Consider the following 23204-nt stretch of genomic DNA (forward strand, 5'->3'; position numbering starts at 1 on the left):
GTAGTCCCAGCTACTCAGGAGGCTGAGGCAGGAGGATCGCTTGAGCCCTGGGAGTTTGAGGTTGCTGCGAGCTAGGCTGACACCACAGCACTCTAGTCCAGGCAACAGAGTAAGACTCTGCCTCAAAAAAACTCCCAAAAACCTTAAGTCACTATGGAGCACTGAAGCCGATAAGTACTTTCCAATGCACCATCTTTCCTTTGTGTCAAAAGTGGTTCTCCAGTTATTTGAAGGATCTCTCCCAAGCCTTTGTTTTCTGGTTCAAGTTGAAATCTCCGTTCCTGTTCCTTGCAGCCCTGTTGCTCTGCAGTTTCCACAGCTTCCCTCATTCCTGCTGCCAGTTCTGACACCTGGTCCACAGGTGCTTCTACTTCATTCTGATTCGCCTCCAGGGCCTCCGCGCCAGTCCCTGTGCTTCAGGAACATGTGATGGGTCAAGGAGGAATCCTCCCAAGTCCTTAGGATGTACCATGTCAGTCTCGGCCTGCTGCCCTTTTAACTTGGTTATTATACCTGGATCATCTTTCTTGCTAGGCATTAGCGATCTAAACACACACACACACAGGACTCCATTGATAAAAACATTCTGGCCAATTAACTCTTTCTTAATTAATCACCATTTTCAATGAGGATTCCCAACCCAAAAGCCTTAAAATCTCAGAGGAATGACTCTCATGGTGAGATTTGAGGCACTAAATCTGTGCTTCTACTCTCTTCTATGTAGATGACTTAGAACGTGGCTTGCCAGATGTAACTGCTCATTCACACCTTTACAGGACTCGTCATTACATAAATCAATCCATCAAGAAAAAAATCTGCTTTGGCAAGTCTTTGGAAAATATGCTGGCTTAATCCCCTGGCTTGCTTTCAAGGTATTAATCAGTAGCTGGGTCCCTAACGCAGGTTGAGACTGAGAGCAATGTGATACCAGACATGGCCACAAGGGGACAAGCAAGAGCAGCTTGGGCCAGGTCTGGCGAGGAATAAGACCGGAAGAGAGAAGGAAGCAGGGAAGGAAGACCCGGGAAGCCTCCCAAGCTATGGAGGTTGGAAGTGGTCTTGCTGGAGCCGGGTCCCTGGCATTAACTGCGGGTGGTGAGCACCGAGCCTGTGTACACTGCGTAAGTCCTAGCTTGTCCTGAGTGGGGTCCGCTCTGAACACACTCAGGTGCACAGCTGCCTTCAGGACCACCTGGCGCAGGGCTCCACTGCTCCGAACAGAGCCACGCATGGACCCGCTGGCGCCTGACCCGAGGTTACTCTGCGCATTGCACTGACTCTTCCCATCCTGGCTTCCTTAATCTCCAGGATTTGCCCAAGGTATGACAAAAGAGAAGTGGATTTCAGTATTTTTCCCAACTTGCCTTCTGAAAACAGCATCTTTTTTTAATTTTTTTTTTTTTGAGACAGAGTCTCACTTTGTTGCCCAGGCTAGAGTGAGTGCCATGGCATCAGCCTAGCTCACAGCAACCTCAAACTCCTGGGCTCAAGCGATCCTGCTGCCTCAGCCTCCTGAGTAGCTGGGACTACAGGCATGTGCCACCATGCCTGGCTAATTTTTTCTATATATATTAGTTGGCCAATTAATTTCTTTCTATTTATAGTAGAGACAGGGTCTCGCTCTTGCTCAGGCTGATTTCGAACTCCTGACTTCGAGCAATCCACCTGCCTCGGCCTCCCAGAGTGCTAGGATTACAGGCGTGAGCCACCACACTGGGCCTGATAACAGCATCTTGCTTTGCCTGCCCCAAGGGCTGCAGCTTTGGGGGAGCTGTTGGGCAACATGCCTCCCTCCTTGCCTAGGGCTAGGCATGCGACTCAGGCCAGCGTCTCTATTTCCTAGGCGCTGGAATCTTGAGCATGGTGATAAAATAGGATCACAGCCCATGTCTCCTGATAGTATGGTCTCATAAAGTGTGTTGGGTGGTTCCTGCTGCCTAGGTCTCCAGAACTCTCCTGCTTCCTGTCCTACTTGAGTCCTGGTTGTTCAGCATTCCTTGTATTCTGAGAGTTACCCCTTCCAGAACCTTCAAATTCCTTTTGAAAAATACAGTCAGAATTTGTTTCTGCTCCTTGCAACTAGAGAAGGCTAAGTGATCCAGACAGGCTGGACCTAAGATGGTGACATCACATGTAAGGAATGCTCATGTGGGTCTGAAAATGGATCCCAAACCACCTGCACGTGGGTCCCATGGTGAAGTGAGTTTGGGAGCAGTGGGAGGCGGGAGCTGGGGCATTCCCGGAATGACACAAGTGGGTGCCAGCAAGGCAGGGAAAGTGCTCTCCTGCCCCAGTTACAGCTTCATCGAAGGGGACACAAAGCCTTGACAAGCTGCATCCTGCAGGAAAGGCCGTGGTGAGGAAGAATATGGAAATTCCATCAAAGGAGGGGTAGTTGAAGGGGAAAGTTGTTCAGCCTGCAGCAGAGAAGGTATGCTGTCTTTTTTTTTTCTTCTCTGCAATTTATTTATTTATTTTTCAAGCATATTGTGAGGGTACAAATGTTAAGGTTACGTATATTACCCTTGCCCCCCTCCTCGAGTCAGAGCTTCGAGCATGTCCATCCCCCACGTGGTGCACATCGCATTCATTATGTATGTATATACCCATCCCCTCCCCCCCACCTGCCCGACACCCGATAAATGTTATTCCTATGTGTCCACTTAGGTGTTGATCAGTTAATACTAATTTGCTGGTGAGTACATGGGGTGCTTATTTTTCCATTCTTGGGATATTTCGCCTAGTAGAATGGGTTCCAGCTCTAGCCAGGAAAATACAAGAGGTGCTATATCACCGTTGTTTCTTATAGCTGGATAGTACTCCATGGTGTACATATACCACATTTTATTAATCCACTCGTGTATTGATGGGCACTTCGGTTGTTTCCACAAGGCATGCTGTCTTAAAAGATCACTTTTGCAATCATCCAGTAATTATTCACGGCATGCCAGGCACTGCTAGATGAGATGAGACATGGCTTCCTTCAGGGAACTAACGGCCCAGCACTGCGGCGGGGGGCACAGGGCTCTGTCGCAGTGCCCGCTCCGCAGGGGGAACGCGCTTCCTGCAGCAGGGGGTGTCTGAGGTGAGTGGAGAAGGCGGGTAGGGATGAGTTACTCCAGCACCCAGGCAGGTGGACTGGGCAGGAGAGAAGGGCTTTCCGGCAGGGGCGGCACAGGTGACTGTAGGGGGAGGGGCACAGTGGTGTGGAGTGGGGGCAGAGTGGGAGGGAGCTGGCACCAGATGGGAAACAACCTCAGGTGTCATGCCAAGGGAGCCACTTAAGATTTTTAAGTAAGGGAATGATAAAATGAGATTTGCATTTTAAAAGATCACTGTGGAAAAAGACTTGGAAGCAGAGCAAGGCTAGAATATGTGAGACATGTTAGGAGTTAGTTGGAATAGTCCAGGGATAGCGGGTTGTCTGGGCTGGTAAAGGGACAGTGGGGACAGGGAGGGCATCAATGAGAGGGCCATGGGTTGACAGAATAAGGGTGAGGAGAGGCGGAGAAGAGGTCCCGGAAGGCCTCACCCACCGGGCTGAGATGTTTAGTTGGGGGGGGGGTGGGCAGCTGGTCTTCCAGAAGAGCCATTCTGGCCATGGCAGCAGAACCCTGGGCAGCCACTCAGGTCGAGGGCCCCAAATGCCATTTTGTCAAGAGAGCCAGACTGTGTGTGGTTTCTGGAGGCTGACACACAGTAACCAAACTCATAAGGGACTGCCTGGCACGTGCAAATACCAATGTGTTAACACCCAGCAGGGAATCAAAATTTTAAAAGTCTAAATATAATAGATTTTCCCAGGAAATTGCATATATGTGCCAGTCAGCAGGTACCTCTACCCACTCCGCAAGGGCCCTGGAGTCTGGAAGGTCATCAGAGGTCACCAAGGAAGGAGGAAAAGGAAGGTACATGGAGGGTGGATGGAGAGGCAGTAGGGACATCACGAAGAGAGTAAGCAACCTGTGACAAGGACCGTCTTGCCCACCGTGGCGCACCGATGCATCCATGGTGGCTGGGAAATGGATGCTCCCGTCTGCCCGATAGAATGGGCGAATTTCCAAATTCCTTCTTTCCCTTCAATCTCCATTTCCCGAACACCTCCTATTTTTGTGCCACTCTTTTTGGTTGACACGTTTTCCCACCACCGGCAGTGCATTTATTTCTTACATATCGTGGAAGTCAAGGATATAAAAGTTAACCAGTAGATTTACATGTGATAGGAGCTGGAGCTCATACATTCCTGGAGCTCAAAAATGCTATAGATCCCTGTTTATGACATCAATGTTTATGGGTATTTTTTTACACCTATGTATTATTCGTTGTACTTATAGTTTGGGGGGGTGAACATGAAAACAGATTATGTCTGCAACAAGTCAATGGCATGGAAAAAAAGCAAACGGGGAGGAGGGTTGGGGAACAGGGGATGATGGCGAATGGAGAGACTGTTCCAGAACAAAAGAGATTGAAAACCCTTCACATGCTCTTAACATGCAACGTGTGGGCTCCTTTGAAGTCTAATACACAATGTCAGTCATAAAAAGGTATATTTTAAAATAGTTATTGAGTACCCAGTATCCAATCATGGCAGAGAATTGTTAAATTTGCATTGTGTTTATGTGATAAAATGTATATATATATACACACATATATATATATATATATATTTTTTTTTTTTTTTTGAGACAGAGTCTCGCTTTGTTGCCCAGGCTAGAGTGAGTGCCGTGGCATCGGCCTAGCTCACAGCAACCTCAAATTCCTGAGCTCAAGTGATCCTCTTGCCTCAGCCTCCCAAGTAGCTGGGACTACAGGCATGCGCCACCATGCCTGGCTAATTTTTTCTATATATATTAGTTGGTCAATTAATTTCTTTCTACTTATAGTAGAGACGGGGTCTCGCTCTTGCTCAGGCTGGTTTGAACTACTGACCTCGAGCAATCTGCCCGCCTTGGCCTCCCAGAGTGCTAGGATTACAGGCGTGAACCACCACGCCCGGCCAAAATGTGTATATATTTTAGAGATGCATGCTAAAACACGCAGGGGTGAAATGATATCATACCATGACACCTGGAGTTTATCTTAAAATACTTCAGCAAAGGAAAAAAAATAGATGAATCTATGGCACGATTTAGATCATTGGTTTTTGTTTGTTTGTTTTTGAGACAGAGTCTCACTCTGTTGCCCAGGCTAGAGTGCCGTGGTGTCAGCCTAGCTCACAGCAACCTCAATCTCCTGGGCTCAAGCAATCCTCCTGCCTCAGCCTCCCGAGTAGCTGGGAATACAGGCATGCGCCACCATGCCCAGCTAATTTTTTCTATATATTTTTAGTTGTCCAATTAATATCTTTCTATTTATTATAGTAGAGACGGGGTCTCGCTCTTGCTCAGGTTGGTTTCGAACTCCTGACCTTGAGCAATCCTCTCCTACCTCGGCCTCCCAGAGTGCTAGGATTACAGGCGTGAGCCACCGCGCCTGGCTTAGATCTTTGTTGAATGTAAGTGATGTATGTATGAGGGATCACTGCACTGCTCTACTTGGTGTATGTTTTCAAATTTTCATAATCAAGCTGGGTGCAGTGGCTCACGCCTATAATCCTAGCACTCTGGGAGGCCGAGGTGGGTGGATCGCTCAAGGTCAGGAGTTCGAAATCAGCCTGAGCAAGAGCGAGACTGCATCTACTAAAAATAGAAATTAATTTGCCAACTAAAAATATATGGAAAAATTAGCCGGGCATCGTGGCACATGCTTGTAGTCCCAGCTACTCGGGAGGCTGAGGCAGGAAGATCGTTTGAGCCCAGGATTTGGAGGTTGCTGTGAGCTAGGCTGATGCCACGGCACTCTAGCTCGGGCAACAGAGTGAGACTTTGTCTCAAAAAAAAAAAAAAAAAAGAAAAGAAAAGAAAAGAAAAGAAAAGAAAAGAAAAGAAAAGAAAAGAAAGAAAGGATTCTGACTGGACGTGGTGGTTCATGCCTGTAATCCTAACACTCTGGGAGGCCAAGGTGGGAGGATTGCTTGAGGCCAGGAGTTCAAGATCAGACTGAGCAAGAGTGAGATCCCGTCTGTACTAAAAATAGTAAAAATTAGTCAGGCGTGGTGGCAAGCACCTGTAGTCCCAGCTACTGGGGAGTCTGAGGCAGGAGGATTGCTTGAGCCCAGGAGGTTTGAGGTTGCTGTGAACTAGGCTGACGCCAGGGCACTCTAGGCCGGGCAACAGAGTGAGACTGTCTCAAAAAAAAAAAAAAAAAAAATGACAGAAAGGATTCTATAATCACTGGCTGTCACCCCAACAGCTGCCCAGGCCTAGGAGGCAGCAGAGGGCAGGAGTGAGAAATCTGGCTCTTGAAGCAGACAGACCGGGGTCCAGTCCTACCTTGGACCCTTCATTAGCCATAGGACCTTTGATAAGTCACTCAGCCTCCATGAGCCTCAGTCTCCCCTCTATAAATGGGAACGATAATAACCACCTTGTAAGGTTTCATAAGGATAAGTTGCGATATTTCTGTGCTTACCACATGGTAAATACTCATTAACCATAGGCTACTATTATTATTCTTGTTGCATTTGGGTCACATATTTCTTTGTTGTTAATTTTCTTGTCACGAGACTTTTGCAGTCTCCTAAAAAATATGTATGCAGGAAAAATTAAGAGGAGATTCCACTATCCAGAGCTGGGTGGCTGCTCACATCAGGATTTCAGGTTCTCTTTGATTTGTGGGGTTCACTCTGCTCTCTCTGCACCACCTTCAGGATCCATGGTGGAGACAGTCCTTGCACTCACAATGAACATTCTTAGAGTGCATATCTGGAAAGCGATTAAAGTAGCTATACTTTGAAAATAGCGGAAGGAAGGAAAATATACATTGAAAAAGAGATTCAAATATACATCTTGAAAACAAGGGGTATCATAGCAAAGAGGTAAAGCATACATCTGAATGGAGATGCAGATATACATTGAAAAAGAAAAGGGGTCTCAGTATTGGTTCAGTGTTAATTTTTAGAACATCTGACATAATGTGTTTTATTTATTTATTTTTTGAGACAGTCTCACTCTGTTGCCTGGCTAGAGTGCTGTGGCGTCAGCCTAGCTCACAGCAACCTCAAACTCCTGGGCTCAAGCAATCCTACAGCCTCAGCCTCCCAAGTAGCTGGGACTATAGGCATGTGCCACCATGCCCGGCTAATTTTTTCTATATATTTCTAGTTGGCCGATTAATTTCTTTCTAATTTTAGTAGAGACGGGGTCTTGCTCTTGCTCAGGCTGGTTTCGAACTCCTGACCTTGAGGGATCCTCCGCCTCAGCCTCCCAGAGTGCTAGGATTACAGGCGTGAGCCACCTCGCCCAGCCCATAATGTGCTTTTGATTATGAGAGGCTCATTCCACTCTCTGAGGATGTATAATCCATACATTTATACTTCCTTAGGCTCTAAAGACACTGTAGGCCGGGTGTGGTGGCTCACACCTGTAATCCCAGAATTTTGGGAGGCCAAGGTGGGAAGATAGCTTGAGTTCAGGAGTTTGAGACCAGCCTGGGCAACATAGTGAGACCCTGTCTCTGCAAAAAGTAAGAAAAATTAGCCAGGCATGGTGGTGCCTACCTGCAGTCCCAGCTACTTGCGAGGCGGAAGCAAGAGGATCATTTGAGCCCAGGAGTTTGAGGCTGCAGTGAGCTATGATCAGGCCACTGCACTCCTGTCTGGGTGACAAAGTGAGATTCTCTCTCTCTCTCTCAAAAAAAAAAAAAAGACACAGTTTTGTGGGGTGGGGCTCTCACACCATAGGGAGAGGGACAAGGTGCAAGGTGGGGGAAGGAGGGCCAAACACTGGCAGGGACGAACTGCAACTGCAAACACAGTCAAGAATTAGGAATGTGGCCAGGCGTGGTGGCTCATGCCTGTCATCCTAGCACTCTGGGAGGCCGAGGCAGGAGGATTGCTCGAGGTCAGGAGTTCGAAACCAGCCCGAGAAAGAGCGAGACCCCGTCTCTACTATAAATAGAAAGAAATTAATTGGCCAACTAATATATATAGAAAAAATTAGCCGGGCATGGTGGCACATGCCTGTAGTCCCAGCTACTCAGGAGGCTGAGGCAGCAGGATTGCTTGAGCCGAGGAGTTTGAGGTTGCTGTGAGCTAGGCTGATGCCACAGCACTCACTCTAGCCTGGGCAACAAAGTGAGACTCTGTCTCAAAAAATAATAATAATAATAATAATTAGGAATGCACTGAAAATCTGACATCAGCATTCACTTATCTGTGTTTCAGTTCATACCAGCAGCCCCGAGGGGATTTGTTCTGTGTTTCTGGAAGATGTTTGTGATCCTTAATCCATCATTTTAGAGATCTCCCATTTCTTTGTATTTTATTTATTCATTTATTTTAGAGACGGCGTCTTGCTGTGTTGCCCAGGCTGGAATGCAGTGACTATTGGCTCAAACGATCCTCCTGCCTCAACCTCCCAAGTGGCTGGGACTACAGGTGCAGCTATAGACTTCATATGTTAGACACACTCTTGGATACAAAAGTCCCATCATTTCCTACGTGTTTCCTAAGTTCAACCTTGCCCTTCGCCATTGAACACCTGTCACTACCCTCAGTGCAGTAAGCACTCTCCTGTGGCCCAAACCCATGGCCTTCGGGGGCCTGGTGATTTTCCATCTTTCTCTGAAGTATATCAGCACTAGTTTTTCACTCGGTCTTATGAAATAAGGGCAAATGTCAGCCAAATGTCAAAATAACTGAGAAGCTAAAAGCGGAGAAGGCACCACAGCACAGCGTGATGTGTCGGTTCTGCAGGCCTGTGAAGGTGTCCCAGTTCAGCCTCTGCAAAGGGACTAGTTAGCATTAAAGTATGAAAGGGTCAGTTCCGGGACTACGGAGAGCAGCTGGCCCCCTGGGCAGGTTGACGCCTGCAGATCACATCCTCGGCAGCTGTGCACCCAACCAGCTAGGGCTGGGCAGGTTGCACCTTTTGCCTTCCCGCTACCCCTGACTAGGTTTCAGCCTCAGATATGCTTCCCTGAGATTGCACGGGCCACCAAGATTAGGCCTGCCTGTCCCTAATGCACCTCAGTCCCTTCTTTGAGAGAGGATCTCACCTTACCTTAGACTGTGTCGCATCTTGCTTGCTGGATTCCCTAAGAGCGACCTTACCAAGAAGCACTTTTGCTTCATTCCTCAGTATTAAATGTACAGCTGATCCTTACTTAACCCGCCGTGATCCTATTTCCATCTTTCTCTTCCCTCATCTCACCTGCTGAAACTTCTGGAGTGCCCTCTGTTGACCCCTAATTACCAACATTTCCCTAGACCCCTCTGTGGTCACTCCCATCAGCAAATCCTCTTTTCTTGGCTTACTGCAGTCTCTTCTGCTTCTCGTCCCTGTCTGTCTGCTCCTCCTGCCTCCGTCCATCCGGAATTGGTTGTGCCCGTCACTGACCTCTACCCCGCTCCTCGTCACTTGTTGAGTCCCCTCAGGATGGTCTGTCCCCTCTCATGACTCTATCGCCCCTGTGCAGATGTCCTTCCTCATGAGCTCTGGGCACAGCTGCCTTGTGGAGCCCCCTCCAGCAAGATGTCACACGGGGTCCTCGGACTCAGTAAGACCCAAGCCGAACTCCTTAGAGACATCACCTGGCCCTGCCGACTTCTAGAATTCTCAGCCTCCCACTCCGTCCCCACTGCCATGCAGTACAGCAATGCCAGATTGTGGTGGGCTGCTTGCTAAGGTGTTCCTTACCACTAATTAGATCGACCTAAAATGGGAGAAAACAGAATATTTTTCAGGCCCTTGGAGTAGCAGCTTGGCAAAGTGACACAGTGACTCCACTTGCTTTATGTTCGGAAAGCTTGGTCCATGTCCTCTAGAAAACCCCGGATCCTTCTCTCCACGAGTGGAGGTGGGCGTGGGGCGGTGGTGAAGTGGAGAACACATGCCCCACCTAAAAAGAGGGGACAGTCCCTTCCCAGCTTCAGCCAGGTATTGCCTGTGTAAATGTTGCCACAATTTCTGAGTTTTTAAGAGAATCCAAAAATCTGGATTTTACATGTGAATCTCCCAATTGTTAGATGTTGGCAACTTATTCGAGTTTTAAAATGTGAGCCAATTAATTTTTTAAAAATGAGCTGTGACTCAAACAAAACACATCTTTTTTTTTTAATTTTTGAAATTTTTAATTTCTTTCTTTTTTTTTTTTTCCACTTAACAACAGGGGTGTATTCTGAGAAAACAAAACACATCCGTGGGCCACATAAAACCCACAGGCTGCATATCTGTGGACTACAGAGAATAGAAAGTGTGGGGGCTTTGGAGACAGACGGGGGCTGAAATATCAACTCTGCCACTCTTTAGATGTGTGTCTATGGGCAAGTCACATAACCTTTCTGATTTCCTCATCTATAAAACAGAGATAATAATATTTACCTTACTGAATTACAATGCGATAGGAGATCATATACATAAAGTGACTGGCACACAGCAGTTCCCTAACTGGCATCTGATTATTACTCAATCAGCACTATTGACACATCTATAAAAAGAATATTTACACGGTCAACACAGGAAAACATGCTACAGAACCACCACGAAGGAAGGAGAGCGCAAGCCTGGCTCACAGTGCTGCCACTGGCACTTCTGTCCCCAGGGAGCAATTCTCAGTGGTGGCTTCCCCTGTGCCTGGAGGAAACAGCCCCCCAGACCATCCTCCTTCCTTTGGCTCTGATTCCTGGCTCATCTAGCACCTTTCCCGATTAGTACTTCCATTTTCCACGTCCCTGGGACTGGGGATGGGCAGCTCGAGATGAAGAATGGGGCCATTACTGTCTTGCACTGCAGTCTTGCTTGAGTTTCGTTCTCTGGTGCACTAAGGAAATCCAGGTGTTCCAGGCCTTTGTAGCTGGGGTTCTGAGCCTGGGACTGGAGGCAGGTCTTGGCCAGAAGACATCCATCCTGAGACCAATCGGAACCCCTGGACATTACCCTCAGTGTCACCCCCATTACCCTGTGTCAGTAATGAGGAGCTCCTGCAGGGTCTCCCAGAGATCAAGAAGCCTGGGCCACAACCCCTATTTGAGGATCCAGACAAATTTAAAACGAAGACTTGCCAGGACAGGTTTCTATAGCATACTTTATGAAATATTTATTTATTTTAGAGACAGTCTCTGTCACCCAGGCTGGAGTGCAGTCGTATGATCATAGCTCACTGCAGCCTCAAACTCCTGGGCTCAAGCGATCCTCCCACCTCAGCCCACTGAGTAGCTGGGACTACAGGTGTGCACCACCACAGCTGGCTATTTTTTTAATTCTTTGAAGTGATAGGGTCTTGCTATGTTGCCCAGGCTGGTCTCAAACTCCTGGGCTCAAGTGATCCTCCTGCCTTGGCCTCTCAAAGTGCTAGGATTACAGGCATGAGCTATTGTACCAGCCAGAAAAGAAAATCATCTTCTTTTTTTTTGAGACAGAGTCTCACTCTGTTGCCTGGGCTAGAGTGAGTGCTATGGCGTCAGCCTAGCTCACAGCAACCTCAAACTCCCGGGCTCAAGCAATCCTTCTGCCTCAGCCTCCCAAGTAGCTAGGACTACAGGCATGCGCCACAATGCCCGGCTAATTTTTTCTATATATTTTTAGCCGTCCAAGTAATTTCTTTCTATTTTTAGTAGAGACGAGGGTCTTGCTCTTGCTCAGTCTGGTCTCAAACTCCTGAGCTCAAACAATCCACCCGCTTTGGCCTCCCACTCCCAGAGTGCTAGGATTAAGGCGTGAGCCACCGCTCCTGGCCTGGTTTTAATTTCCGATGGAATTAAATCTACAGATCTTTTGTGATTGCTGCTTCTCTCCTCTGGGAGTTTCAAAGGGCAGGCCCTGTTAACTCAGTCAGTGTTAGTCATCTTTCCCTCTGGACCTCAGTTTCCCTGTCTTTTCCAACGGGCCCCAACCTTTTTGGCACCAGGGACCAGTTCCATGGAAGACAATTTTTCCATGGCCAGGGTGGGGGGATAGGTGGAGCTCAGGCGGTGATGCGAGCTGTGGGGTGCGGAGCAGCTATAAACACAGAGGAAGCTTCGCTGCCTGCCTGCACTCACCTCTTGCTGTGCCCTCCTCACACTAAGTTTCATGGAAGACAATTTTCCACAGACTGGGGTGGGAATGGGGAGGAGCAGGGGTGCACTGAGGCTCTTTGGCCTGGTCCCTAACAAGCCACAGACAGTACCCATCCTTGGCCGGGTGCTTGGAGACTGCAGATTTAAATGGTTGGATAGGCAGAGATGTAATTTCTCAGCTTCCCCCTAGGAAGGAAGGTTCTTAGACTTAGACTCTGGACTCCATGGTGCAGCTCGATACTGGCAACCCTCTCCACGTGCTCCGGGGCTCCAGCTGGGGAATCTCTTCTCTTTGAGAACAAGAGGAGTTCATTTATTCATTCAAGTCACATCTTCGGAGCATCTGCCACGTGCCAGGAACAATTCTAGGTGCCGGAGAGACAGCAGAGACGAAAACACAGCCCTTGCCATCATGACCTCTAGTAAAGGGAGACAACAAAGAAACCAGAAAGTCGTAAGAATTCAGATGGTGATGAATATCATGGAAAAACACAAAACAGGATAAAAGGTTAGGGAGGGTCAGGAGATGGGTGAGGCGAGTTACTATTATATTATAGGAGGGTCAGGTGACATTTTAGCTGAGACCTGAAGGAAGTGGAGAGCCACTCAGGTGGATATTTGCAAGAAGAGCATTCTGGGTAGAGGGAACAACACGTACAAAGACCCTGAGGCAGGAGCCTGCTGGAAAAATTGGAAGGGTACCCTGGAGGCCAGCGTGGCTGGGGCAAAAGGGAGTGAAGGAGATGGAGTAGGGGAGGGGGGCAGAGAAGGAACAGATGGCCTTAGGGTCCTCATAGTGATTTGGCTTTCACTCAGTGAAATGGAAACCACTGGAGGGTTTCAAGAAGAGCAGTGACCTGATCATGGCTATTTTCCAGTTAGAAGAGGCCTCTAGGCTGGGCGCGGTGGCTCACGCCTGTAATCCTAGCACTCTGGGAGGATGAGGCAGGAGGACTGCTTGAGGTCAGGAGTTTGAGACCAGCCTGAACATGAGCAAGACCCCATCTCTACTAAAAAATAGAAAAATCAGCCGGGTGGGTGGTGTGCGCTTATAATCCCAGCTACTCAGGTGGCTGAGGCAGGAGAATCGCTTGAGCCCAGGAGTTTGAGGTTGCTGTGAGCTAGGCTGATGCCACGGCACTCTAGCCCAGGTGACAGCAAGACTTGGTCTCAAAATATATATATATATATATTAAAATTTAATAAAATAGAAGAGGCCTTTAGTGGGCACTACAGGCTCTGGTTCTGGAATGAGCCACACCCTGTCCTATTCCTCACCGTAGGGACCTTGGCCTCTCCTAACCTTAGATCCTTATCTACAAAATAACTCCTAGGTTTCAGCTGGGCACCCCTTGCTCACTGCAGCTGACCTAACTGGGCCAAGCTTTTGTGTAAGTGGTGGGGAGGGGAGGAGCTCAAATGAATGCTTAATGTGGAATTTCCTCTTTCTAGGAAAACCACAGGTAGGGGGTGACTGGGGGAAGGGGACATCATTCAACCACTAGTATCTAGCCAGCACTTACCTATTCTGAGCCTCGAACTCCTTCTGGCTCAGGGGAGGTGGGGAATGGGCAATAAGCCCCAACAAGCCCAGGCAGGGTCATGGTGGCCAGAAATGAAGCCCCTCACCACCCCAAGAGTCAGGCCTGTGGGTCTTGGCACAGGAAATCCACTCTGCTGCCCTGTTCTCAGTGAGGGCAGCCTTTCCCAATTCCGCTCCCCCCACCCCCGTGAGGCCAGGCCCCTAACTAGCACACTTGGAGCCCTGTGATCCTCTCCTTTAAAGCATTTTTCTCAGTTGGAACTTTACATAGATTAGTAAGATTCTTTGATTATCTCTCCCGCACCATTCTAGAAACGACTAGGTTTGGTGAGGCCTTTGTCCATTTCCTTCACTGTTGTGGTCCCAGACCCCCCTCCCCAGCACAGTGCCTGGCATATAAGGGGCACTCAGTAAATGCGTGGAATGAGTGAATGGATGAATGATAGGAGAGTAAGGCAAGTAATGCTGTTCCCTTTTACAGCCTATAAAACATGTCCAGACCAGAAGTGTGCGCTGCTCAGCAGCAGAGCAGGTGACTGCCTTCTGGCCTAATTCCTACAGTGGGAGCACCCAAGAGCATAGGGCACACCCAAGGGCCTCCCAGACCCTCCACCATCTTTTCCTCCCTATCTGCTTCTCTAAGGGAACTGCAGAATCAGACCCTGGCCCCAGAAACAAAACTAGTTTCCCAGGGAAGGAACTTAGGGCAGAAGTGGGCAAGTGACAGCCTGTCAGTAACAATAATAGTACTCTCAATGTACCGGACACTTTTTATTTTTTCTTTAAGGAGTGGGGGACAAAGTTTGTCCCCCAGTCTGGAGTGCAGTGGCCTGATCATAGCTCACTGTAGCCTCAAACTTCCAGGCCCTAATCAACCTCCTGCCTCAGCCTCCCAAGTAGCTGGTACTACAGGTATGTGCCACCACTGTCAGCTAATTTTTCTATTTTCTTGTAGAGACTAGACTTGCTATGTTGCTCAGGCTGGTCTGGAACTCCTGGCCTCAAGCGATCCTCTCTCTGGGCCTCCCAAAGTACTGGGATTACACAAGAGCCACCGCACTTGGCCTCGGACAGTTTTTCCTCAACTCTTTGAGGCAAGTTCTGTTAGCAACCCCATTTTCCAGATGAAGAAACAGGAACGGCGAAGTTAGTGGCATGCCCAAGATAGTGGCAGAGCCCAGGTGTTCCCAGCCAGGCAGCTGGGTTCAGCCTGTACTCTTACCCATTCCGAGTTGTCTCGGTTACATCAGCGCAGGTATCTGGAGTCATGCGTTCTAGCTCTGCCCGGTGACCCGGTTTTTTTCATCTGCAGATTGGCATTGTTAACAGTGGCTAGCCTCTAGCCTACGCTGTTGTCGGCAGACTAATGCACAAAAAAAACGGTTCAATACCTTGCCCAGCAGATAGTAAGCGCTCAACACATGTTAATTATTGATACTCTTGTTATTGTTAGGAGTGTTTCTGGGTCCAGGAGGGAGAGAGGCAGGGCGGGGTCTCTGCACACTTTACAGATGAGGTCACCTTTCGGGGCGCTGGGCCCCTCGCCCGCCCACACCCAGCGCAGAGCACGCGAGGTAAGAGTTTAGGGGGCCCGAGGTCCCAAGCCCCGCCCCTCCGTGCTTTTAAGGAGGGACGCTGGGCGCAGGCGCAGACACCGCAGTCCCGCGCGGCGAGCTGCGCCCGAGCCCCACCGCCCGCCCCGGCGCCGGCCGCGACGCGCGCGCACATGGAGGAGGACGCGACGCCCCCGGGCAGGCCCCGCGCCCGCCCCGCAGTGGCCGTGCTGTGCCGCGGCCCCGTGGAGCCGCTCGTCTTCCTGGCTAACTTTGCCTTGGTCCTGCAGGGCCCCCTCACCACGCAGTACCTGTGGCACCGCTTCAGCGCCGACCTCGGCTACAACGGCACCCGCGACAGGGGGGGCTGCAGCAACCACAGCGCGGACCCCACCTTGCAGGTAGCGGGGGCGGCGGGGCGGGGGCGGGCCCTGGGCTGCGGGGCGGGGCCTGGGGGGGTGAGCGTTTTGGGTGGCGGCGGAGTGGAGGGGACTGACCGGGAACTGCTGCGTCAGGGATGCAGAAAGTTGGTCTAGATAAAGCGAGTCTGGAGGGTTCAGGAAAGAGGGGAAAGGTAAGGGAATGAAGTCTTGGTCCCCTTGCCGCCCCACCTCCAGTGTCAGGTTTCAAGAGTTGCCACCAAGATTCTCTGCGGTTAAGGGCTCCAAACAAAGTCCCGTCCCAGTCCCCGTAGTTCTCAGGATGGCGACGTTTTAGGGGGTGGGCAGCGCAGGGTGAGGAACAGCACCCTGGTAATTATGCCCCACAGGAAGTGGAGACCCTCACCTCGCACTGGACCCTCTACATGAACGTGGGCGGCTTCCTGGTGGGGCTCTTCACGTCCACCCTGCTGGGAGCCTGGAGTGACCGTGTGGGCCGCCGCCCGCTGCTGGTGCTGGCCTCGCTCGGCCTGCTGCTCCAGGCCGTGGTGTCCGTCTTTGTGGTGCAGCTGCAGCTCCACGTTGGCTACTTCGTGCTGGGCCGCATCCTTTGTGCCCTCCTCGGCGACTTCAATGGCCTCCTGGCTGCTAGCTTTGCGTCCGTGGCAGACGTCAGCTCCAGCCGCAACCGTACCTTCCGAATGGCTCTGCTGGAAGCCTGCATCGGCGTGGCCGGGACGCTGGCCAGCCTCCTGGGGGGCCACTGGCTCCGGGCCCAGGGTTATGCCAACCCCTTCTGGCTGGCCTTGGCCTTGCTGATAGTCATGGCTCTCTATGCAGCTTTCTGCTTTGGGGAGACGGTGAAGGAGCCAGAGTCCACCCGGCTCTTCACACTCTCTCACCACCGAGCCATTGTCCAGCTCTATGTGGCTCCAGCTCCGGAGAAGTCCAGGAAACATTTAGCCCTGTACTCATTGGCCATCTTCGTGGTGGTCACTGTGCACTTTGGGGCCCAGGACATCCTGACCATCTATGAGATGAGTACACCACTCTGCTGGGACTCCAGGCTGATCGGCTACGGTTCTGCAGCTCAGCACCTCCCCTACCTCACCAGCCTGCTGGGGCTGCGGCTCCTGCAGTGCTGCCTGGCCGATGCCTGGGTGGCCGAGATCGGCCTAGCCTTCAACATCCTGGGCATGGTGGTCTTTGCGTTTGCTACCGTCACACCCCTCATGTTCACAGGTAAAGTGTGTGGGCTCAGGGACAGCTTGTTCCGAAGGTACAGGGTGAGAACTGGGGGCCAACCACTCACTGCTACCAAACGTGGTTCATGCTTGTGTCTTTGGAAATGTGGTTATGTCCCTAGCCTGCACTAGGGGCACAGACAACTAAGAAACACCAGAAAAATGCCACCTTTGGGATTTGGAAAATACAGACCTTTAATGGCCAAAGTAATTAATCTACTTTATCAACCATAAATATTGTTAATAATATAGAGCAAAAGACTAAAGTATGGCTCATACACTAATTGCTTCACCCCTTGTCCTCTGTTCATGATGTTCTTAAACAAAGTCCATGCCATTAATGCCTTGATACTCACTTTTCTGATAAGAATCACAGGACCTACCTCAAATATCCTTGGTCAGCTTGGTTTTTAAAAAAGCCAGTCTTCTCAGCCCACAGATATGAAATTCCTGCTTGCGTTAGTTCTTCTCCTCCTCCTCTTCCTTCCCCTTCCTCTCCCCACTTCTTCCTCTTCTTTTTTTTTGGTGGGAGAGGGGCAGCTGGCCAGGGCATGAGGAAGTTAACTCTTTTAAAGGGACACGTTTATTTTGATAGAGCCCCCAAATATTCTGTGTACATAGTCAGCCCTTCAATAATCACAGATTTCTTCTCTTTTTTTTTCTTTTTTTTTTTTTTGAGACAGAGTCTCACTCTGTTGCCTGGGCTAGAGTGCTATGGCATCAGCCTAGCTCACAGCAACCTCAAACTCCTGGGCTCAAGCGATTCTCCTGCCTCAGCCTCCCGAGTAGCTGGGACTACAGGCATGCACCAACATGCCTGGTTAATTTTTTCTATATATTTTTAGTTGGCCAATTAATTTATTTCTATTTTTTTAGTAGAGACAGGGTCTTGCTCTTGCTCAGGTTGGTTTCAAACTCCTGACCTTGAGTGATCCACCCCCCTAAGCCTCCCAGAGTGCTAGGATTACAGGCGTGAGCCACCGTGCCCAGCCCTAATCACAAATTTCTTAACTCAGCTGCTTGTCTGACATTGTGAAGGACAAGGGGACCAAGTACTTTGCTCTCCTGCCAGTGGCGGGGGGGGGTAGTATGGAGAGGATGCCGTCGTTGGTCTGTGGAGACACAGCAGAGTGGGACTTGAGTGGGACTTGGGGGGCTTCATCATATATCCACTTTGGAGAATCCGCTGTCCTCTAGGAGTTTGCAGTTTTGCTGAGGAGACAGCAGTCACATAGGAGGAGAAATGGTTATGGAGAAAAGTGTAAGCCTGTAAGAGACTGAATGCAAAAGGAAAAGGAGCTCACATTTACCGTGTCCTTACGGTGCTGTGCTGCTCTTCATAGATGTTACCTTTTTTCCTCATGTGTTAGTTTCCTAAGGTTGCTGTAACAAAGTACCACAAACTCAGTGGCTTAAAACAACAGAAGTTTATTTTCCTATGGTTCTGGAGGCCAGAAATCCAAAATCCGTATCCGTGGGCTGAACTCAAGGAGCTGATGGAGCAGTGCTCCAGAGTTTCTCACTTCTTCCAGCTCTGGTGGCTGCTGGCATTTCTTGGCTTGGCAGCATCACCAGTCTCTGTGTGGTCACACTGCCTTCTTCTCTTTGTGCCCTCCCTGTTCTGTCTATATCAGATCCCTCTGCTTTCCTCTTATAAGGGTATGTGTAATTGCATTTAGGGCCCAACCTGATAAGCCAGGATAACCACCCCATCTCAACATCTTAACTTAATCACACCTGCAAAGACCTGTTTTCCAAATAAGGCAACATTTACAGGTTCCAGGGATAGGAACCTGACATCTTTGGGTGCCATTTTCAGCCTCCTATGCCTCAGATCCACCCTGTGCTGAAGGCTTTATTCTCCTCCTTTTACAGACAGGGAGTCAGGCTCAGGGAGGTTAAGTACCCAAGGTCACACAAATGGTAAGTGACAGGGCCTGGCATGGTGGCTCAGGCCTGTGATCCCAGCACTTTGGGAGGCAGAGGTGAAGGATTGCTTGAGGCCAGGAGTTTGAGACCAGCCCGGGCAACATAGTGAGACCATGTCTCTAAAACAAAAATATAGCCAGGCATGGTGGCACGTACCTGTAGTTGCAGTTACTTGGGAAGCTGAGGCAGGAGGAGGATCACTTGAGCCCAAGAGTTCAAGGCTGCATTGAGCTGTTATGCCACTGTATTCCAGTCTAGGCAACAGAGTGAGACCTTGTCTTCCCCCCCAAAAAAGTAACTGATGGCATTAGGTTTTGTACTTGGGGCTGACCCCAAAGCCCATGCTTGTTTTCTGTGCCTGCCATCTTCCCAGTAAGTGCTAAGTGGGTGGGTGATGCCTCTTGTGCCCACAGAGGCATCTGATGAGAAAGCAGTAGGTAGGGATCAGCATTCATTCATGAAAGAGAAGCAGACAGGCCCAGCCTGCAGAACGGCAGTCTCCATTCCTCCTTGGTGGCTGTCTCCCTACTCTCACCATCAAGGAAGTTTTTCCTGGGTCTAACCTAAGTCCCACATGGGCTGTGTATAGGAGCTCTGGTGCCTCTTACTTGGACACCCAGTCCCAACCCCATTTTCCTGATGAGTCTTTATTTCTCCACAGGGTACGGGTTGCTCTTCCTGTCTTTAGTCATCACACCCATCATCCGGGCCAAACTGTCCAAGCTGGTGACCAAGTCAGAGCTGGGTGAGTGTCATGATCAACCTGTGTCTGGTTCTTTATACCCAGCATTGCTGGAACCGGGCAGATGGGCAGCCATGAATGGGGGGGCAACTTACTTTCCTCCCTCCCTCCCCACCCTGCAGAAGAAATGGCCAAGACAAATGCACTTCTGTCAAATTGCCCGGGGCTGGCAGACACCGTGATACCTTGGATTTTCAAACCACAGAGCTGGGATTTGCTGTCAGGAGAGCATGATTATTTCTTTCTTGATAATCAGAGCAGAGGATGTACTCTCTCCAGACCTCAGCTTGTCCATCTGTAAAATGGGCATGATGATGTCAGTTCCCTGCTTTGCTAGGGTCATAGTGCACAATCTCAGAGGGCGTCAGAGGGCGTGAACAGCCTTGTGACATAGTTTCATTGTCCCTAATTGACAGATGAAGAAGCAGAGGTCCAGAAGGTTAAATTCACTCACCCAAGGCCAGTCAGTAAATGGTGGATCTGGGATGCAAACCCAGGTCTGTTTAAAAAGCAGCTGGTCTCAGGCTCTGGGCTTTCGTCTCGGCTCTGTCACAGACCTCAGTTTCCTCATCTGTAAGATGAGTGGTTTGCTTTTGCTGGCATCTGTGGGCCCTTCTAGTGCTGACAGTCTGGCACAGTTTAATGTCAGCTTCTGTTGGGTTGTTGCTCATTTTGCAGACTGTGGGCTCCGCTGGCATATTTATAAAGAACAGCATCTCGGGCCTCGGGGCCTCTTTGCCCCAGTCTGGAAACACCTGGCTCATTCACTTTTCATCTGCCCTGGAAGAAGGCTCTGATGATGACAGAGGCCCTGGTGCCATACGTAGCCCACCAGGCTCTGGTGTCCCCAGCACTCTTGTGCCTTCATTCATTCACTCAGTAAGCTTTTCTCTAGCACTTTCTCTGTGCCCAGAGATGTCAAGAGGAACGGAAGAAAAGGACAGCTCTTACTAAGTAGCTAACTCCAGGGGCCAGACCCTGTGATAGGTGACTTACATGTGAACTTAATGTTGCCGACAATCTGTGAAATGGGTAGTGTCCTTATTCAACAGAAGGGGGAACAGAAACCCAGCAGGAAAAGCAAGTGTTCGGTGATCACACGGCTTTAAGTGTCGGAACTGGAAATCAAACCGGCAGTTAATCCCACACAGGTGATTCTAAAGAGGTTAAACAGAAAAGAAAGGAATTTCCATCAGATTTTCATTAGACAATGTCACATGTCCTGTTCATGTGCATTTAATAGGAGCCTTGTATGTAGCAGTCCCTCTGTGCCAGGTATGTCCCATGCATGACCTCACTGAGTCCTTATCGCAACATGTGATGCGGCAAGATTTGTAGGTGAGGGAGGTGAGACTCAGAGAGGTTAAGTGACTCGCCCTAGGTCACACAGCTGTGAGGTAGTGGTGCCAGGATTTGAACCTGGGTTTTTCAAACTCCAGAATATGGATTTTATTTCCTCACAGGGGCTCTCTTTTCTGCGGTGGCCTGTGTGAATAGCTTGGCCATGCTGATGGCCTCCGGCATCTTCAACTCACTCTACCCAGCTACTTTGAACTTCATGAAGGGGTTCCCCTTCCTCCTGGGAGCTGGCCTCCTCTTCATCCCAGCCATTCTGATTGGGTAATGCAGGGCCCTGAACCCGTGCTCATAACGGAGCCCTTTATACTAAAGGTTTCCTATTCTTCCTCCTCCCAACCAGTAATGGCAGCTTCATTCCCGAGACACTTCCCCTCTGGGCGTCTCATTCCAGGCTCACTCTCCCCTTGCAGATGGCTGCCCAGTCCTCTGGGAGCCGTTTTCCAAGGGCAAGGTAGAGGGGCAGGTCAGGGAGGGATCAGGCCAACATTGCTCCTTGGCACGACTGCCTTCTCTCCTCTGTTCCCATTTTAGAGATGGAACTGTGGCGGCAGAACTGTGTAGATGTGAGGCCCAGAGAGCTTCCTGAGCTAGTTGTGGGACTGGGCCACAGGCTAGCCTGGCCCACTGACTTCATCCCCTGTAGTATTAAGAGTTATCTTCCAGAGCCATCTGCCTCTGGACATTGTCCTCTACCTCTCAGCTTGGGGAGGGAGGGGTTCAGAAGGGAGATACCTGGAAAAGCCCACCCAGGTAAACCCTGTGTCACTTCTCCAAACAGGAGTTGAGGGTTCCCCGTGTCAAACCTGAATCCTCTCTCTGGTCTTTCACAGGATGCTAGAAAGGACAGACCCTCACCTAGAATTCCAGCAGTTCCCCCAGAGCCCCTGATCTGCCTGGACCAGAGGGCAGAAGGCAAGAAGAGCAGAGCAAACATGAGCCGGAATCCTGTGTCTGGGAGCCCAGCCTAGGAGTTCAAGGCTCCTAGCAGTTCTCCTCGAAGGGCAGTGCTCACCTTGCTCAGGGTGGTCAAGCTAGACCAAGGCACTGCCTCATCCATAGCTGAGCCAGCTCTGACTGCAACCTAGAATCATAACCCAAGCCGGGCGTGGTGGCTCACGCCTGTAATCGTAGCCCTCTGGGAGGCCAAGGCAGGAGGATCACTCAAGGTCAGGAGTTTGACACCAGCCTGAGCAAGAGCGAGACCCCGTCTCTACTAAAAACAGAAATTAATTGGCCAACTAAAAATATATAGAAAAAAAAATTAGCTGGGCATGGTGGAGCATGCCTGTAGTCTCAGCTCCTCGGGAAGTTGAGACAGAAGGATTGCTTGAGCCCAGGGGTTTGAGGTTGCTGTGAGCTAGGCTGATGCCACGGCACTCTACCCCGGTCAACAAAGTGAGACTCTGTCTCAAAAATAAATAAATAAATAAAAAATAAAATCATAACCCAGACAGGCTCTCCACTCCAGGGCAGGCGGTGGGGAGCCACTTGGGACGGAGCCTGTTCACCTTTTATTCCATCCATCACTTTGAACCCTCCAGGGCAGAGGAGAGGTCCTGATGGGGGTGACACTTCAGGGACCAGGGAAAGCATGAGGGCTGGCATCTCTCCTTCCAGCTCAAACTGCACAGCCCCCAGTACTAGGTCCCTCATGTGTGCAGTAGGCAGCAGGCACTCCATACTGATGGGTGTGGTGCTGCTTAGTGCCAGCCTTGGGGGGCGGGAGGGCTCGGTGACCCCTGCAGGGAGAGTGCTGCTGTCACTGCGGTTGGCGACTCCTTGGCTCTGGTCTGTCCACCCCTAACCTGAAGAGTGCCAGTCATCCTAATAAATCAGTTTGATCAGACTGACACGAACCTTCTGGTCCACAAGGTATTGCGCTTTGGGACCCTGTCTGCCTGGCGTAGGTCAGGCAACAGAGCTGCTGGGCTGGGCAGGAGCCCGGAGCTCCAGGGGGATTGGTTCCATGCGGGGCCAGCCGAGGCCTCGTCTGAGTCATTCTCTTCTCCGGGGCTGCTGGGAGGTGAAAGGCTGCCGGGCTTGCATGGGGCCAGTGGATAAGCTTGGGGCAGAGCCCTGGGTGCACATTCCTGAGAGTCCGGCAGGTTCACTACCTGAAGGCACCTATCCTGGTCTTCCTGGCTGCACCAGCCCCAGCAGAATGAGGTTTTTTTTTTTTTTTTTTTTCTTCTTTTTGGAAGTAAACAGCGAAGGAACAGAATGAGGTTTTGATCCCACTCGGCACTCCACCTCCCACTGCTGGGCACTGTCAGCAGAGCCACATGCTGAGACCAATCCCTCATTGCATCTGTAAGTCAACAGGAACCTGGGAACTAGACCTGATTCCCCGTAGAATC

The 23204-nt window shown here is 50.2% G+C and overlaps 1 protein-coding gene across 5 annotated transcripts; it reads left to right on the forward strand.

Moving 5' to 3' along the window:
* The first annotated feature begins 1005 nt into the window (after positions 1-1005).
* Positions 1006-22298, forward strand: SLC46A1 (solute carrier family 46 member 1). Of its 5 annotated transcripts, none has more exons than XM_075994321.1 (6): positions 1006-1320; positions 15484-15594; positions 15963-16815; positions 19408-19491; positions 20952-21108; positions 21678-22298. In XM_075994321.1, the coding sequence occupies exons 3-6, from the start codon at positions 15999-16001 to the stop codon at positions 21733-21735; spliced, it is 1116 nt and encodes a 371-aa protein (XP_075850436.1). In that variant the 5' UTR covers positions 1006-1320; positions 15484-15594; positions 15963-15998; the 3' UTR covers positions 21736-22298. The 5 variants fall into 5 exon arrangements, with proteins under 5 accessions (XP_075850436.1, XP_075850435.1, XP_012596261.2 ...); XM_012740807.3 differs by lacking the exon at positions 1006-1320 and adding an exon at positions 15115-15214; XM_075994320.1 differs by lacking the exons at positions 1006-1320; positions 20952-21108 and adding an exon at positions 15110-15214.
* The last annotated feature ends 906 nt before the right edge of the window (positions 22299-23204 follow it).

This window comes from Microcebus murinus, chromosome 18 (genome assembly GCF_040939455.1).
Source record: "Microcebus murinus isolate Inina chromosome 18, M.murinus_Inina_mat1.0, whole genome shotgun sequence".
NCBI classification, from domain to species: domain Eukaryota; kingdom Metazoa; phylum Chordata; class Mammalia; order Primates; family Cheirogaleidae; genus Microcebus; species Microcebus murinus.

What these genes read in the sequence shown, in the direction of transcription:
- SLC46A1 (XM_012740808.3), top strand. Translation starts at nt 15,367, where the DNA reads ATGGAGGAGGACGCGACGCCCCCGGGCAGGCCCCGCGCCCGCCCCGCA. An exon ending in GCGCGGACCCCACCTTGCAG is followed by an intron (nt 15,595 to 15,962) that starts GTAGCGGGGGCG and finishes TATGCCCCACAG; the next exon opens with GAAGTGGAGACCCTCACCTC. An exon ending in CACACCCCTCATGTTCACAG is followed by an intron (nt 16,816 to 19,407) that starts GTAAAGTGTGTG and finishes ATTTCTCCACAG; the next exon opens with GGTACGGGTTGCTCTTCCTG.